General features: G+C 38.3%; 1 protein-coding gene across 1 annotated transcript in view; it reads left to right on the top strand.

The window, feature by feature from the left end:
• Positions 1-1,382, top strand: part of LOC138867391 (uncharacterized protein DDB_G0286175-like) — a 1,602-nt gene extending 220 nt beyond the window's left edge. Inside the window, exon 2 of the mRNA XM_070142776.1 lies at positions 754-1,382. Within this exon, the coding sequence (XP_069998877.1) occupies positions 754-1,382 (629 nt within the window). The remainder of the gene's footprint in view (positions 1-753) is intronic.
• Positions 1,383-2,500: the final 1,118 nt, after the last annotated feature.

Below are 2,500 nucleotides of genomic sequence, written 5' to 3'. Positions count from 1 at the left end.
TTTTTTTTTGTCATTTTCGTGAATTTGTTTTTGATGTCATTCTCATGATCTTGTTTTGATGACGTCATTTTCATGGATCATGTTCTAATGACTTTATATTTTTCCTATTTTTTGTTTTGATGATGTCATTCCTTATCTTGTTTTGATGACGTCATTTTCATGAAGATCTTTTGATGTAATTTTCTTCAATATTTTGTTTTGATGACGTCATTTTCGTGAAGATCTTTTGATGACGTCATTTTCCTCAAGATCTTGTTTTGATGACGTCATTTTCCTGAAGATCTTTTTTTGATGACGTCATTTTCCTGAAGATCTTTTTTGATGACGTCATTCTCCTGAACATCTTGTTTTGATGACGTCATTCTCCTGGACATCTTGTTTGTGTTGATGTCATTTTGCTGATCTTGTTTTCCTGAATATCTTGTTTTGATTCTTATTTAGAGGACGCATTTTATCTGAAGACCCGGTTTTGATGACGTCAACAGCAGATATATGACGTCACCACTTATCTCATTTGCACTAGCAGGAACACCTTCAACACCTATGATAATACCTGTACTACCACCAATAACACCTATACCATCGCCGAAAATACATACCATCAATACCCACAATACCACAACACCAATGACACTAATATCCCCACCATAACACCAGAGCCACTTCACCTACAACACCAGTAACCACATCTGCCACCGATATCAACACCACTCTATTCAACACCAAGGTCACTATACTTAACACCAATACCAGTATACGTAACACCAACAACCACTCCACTCAACACCAAAAACCACTTCCCTTATCACCAAGAACCAACACCACTTAACACCAACAACCACTCCACTCAACACCAACCAATACCACTTAACGCCAACAACCACACCACTTTACTCCTTCAACCAACACCTCTTAACATCAACAACCAACACCACTTAACATCAACAACCACTTCCCTAAACACCAACAACCACTCCACAAAACATCAACAACCAACTCCACTTAACACCAACAACCAACACTACAAAACACCAACAACCACTTCCCTTAACACCAGCAACCAACACCACTTAACACCAACAACCACTTCCCTTAACACCAACAACCAACACCACTTAACACCAACAACCACTCCACTCAACAACAACCAACATCACTTAACACCAACAACCAACTCCATTTCACACCAACACCACTCAACACCAACAACCAACACCACTCAACAACAACCAACACCACTCAACAACAACCAACACCACTCAACAACAACCAACACCACTCAACACCAACAACCACTTAACACCAACAACCACTCCACTCAACAACCACTCAACACCAACAACCACCGAACAACCACTCCATACTTCCCTCCCCCTTCTTAAACACCAAACAACCAATTACACCTATTTCGCCCGCCACCCTTCCCCCATCCGGAGACACTTTCCCATACACCAAAAGCCTCAATTAAAGGTCCGTTTTTAGAGGTCAGTGGCAACCCTCTTATGTCTGTGGCGGTCATGTTAAAAGAGATATTATTTTGGGCCGCTGTCTCTCTCTCTCTCTCTGTCTCTGTCTCTGTCTCTCTCTTTGTCTCTGTCTCTGTCTTTCACTCTCTCTCTCTCTCTCTCTCTCTCTCTCTCTCTCTCTCTCTCTCTCTCTCTCTCTCTCTCTCTCTCTCTCGCTCTCGCTCTCTCTCTCTCTCTCTCTCTCTCTCTCTCTCTCTCTCTCTCTCTCTCTCTCTCCTGTGGCTCTGTGGGTTTGTGGGTTGGTTATGGGTGGGGTGGGTGGGGTGGGGGGTGGGGTGGCCGGGTTTGAATGCGTTGGTGGGTGGATTCCAGTGGATCTTTTTGTCGTTGTTGTGCTTGTTATTGTTATGATCATTGTTATTATTTTTATTAGTAGTAGTAGTAGTACTTTCATTATCATAATCATTATCATAATTATCATTATCCTTATTACTATCATAATTAACATTATCATTGTTACTTTCATTATCATTATCATTATTACTATCAATATCATTATTACTCTCATTATTATCATTATCGTTATTTATCATTATCATTATCATTATTAGTAGTAGTATTAGTATTACTATCATAATCTTTATGATCACATCATCATGATTATCCTCACATCATCATCATTATCATAATCACTGTTGTTATCATGAATATTGTTCTTATTATCATTATTATCGCTATTATGATTAATAATATCAACATTGCTATCATATGTCCCTAAAGTATTGAAGTTCAATCACCGAATAAACAAATAAATTATCAGTATCTATAATTTCAGAGGGTAATATTGTAGTACTTAGGAAAACGTGATATAATTTAGCAAAATCAATTCCTTTTTGTCAAGTCGACGGTCGAAAATTAGCCATGACTCATCGGATTTGGAAAGACGTGAGTTGAATGGCGTTATATAATTTTTCAAAGTGTGATTAATCTGTTATTATCATCAAGAGATCATGATACTGATGTCATTCTATTTA

This window comes from Penaeus vannamei, chromosome 30 (genome assembly GCF_042767895.1).
Source record: "Penaeus vannamei isolate JL-2024 chromosome 30, ASM4276789v1, whole genome shotgun sequence".
Taxonomy (NCBI): domain Eukaryota; kingdom Metazoa; phylum Arthropoda; class Malacostraca; order Decapoda; family Penaeidae; genus Penaeus; species Penaeus vannamei.
Note: the sequence above shows the minus strand (reverse complement) of the source record. Positions and strands in the feature narration are given on the sequence as shown.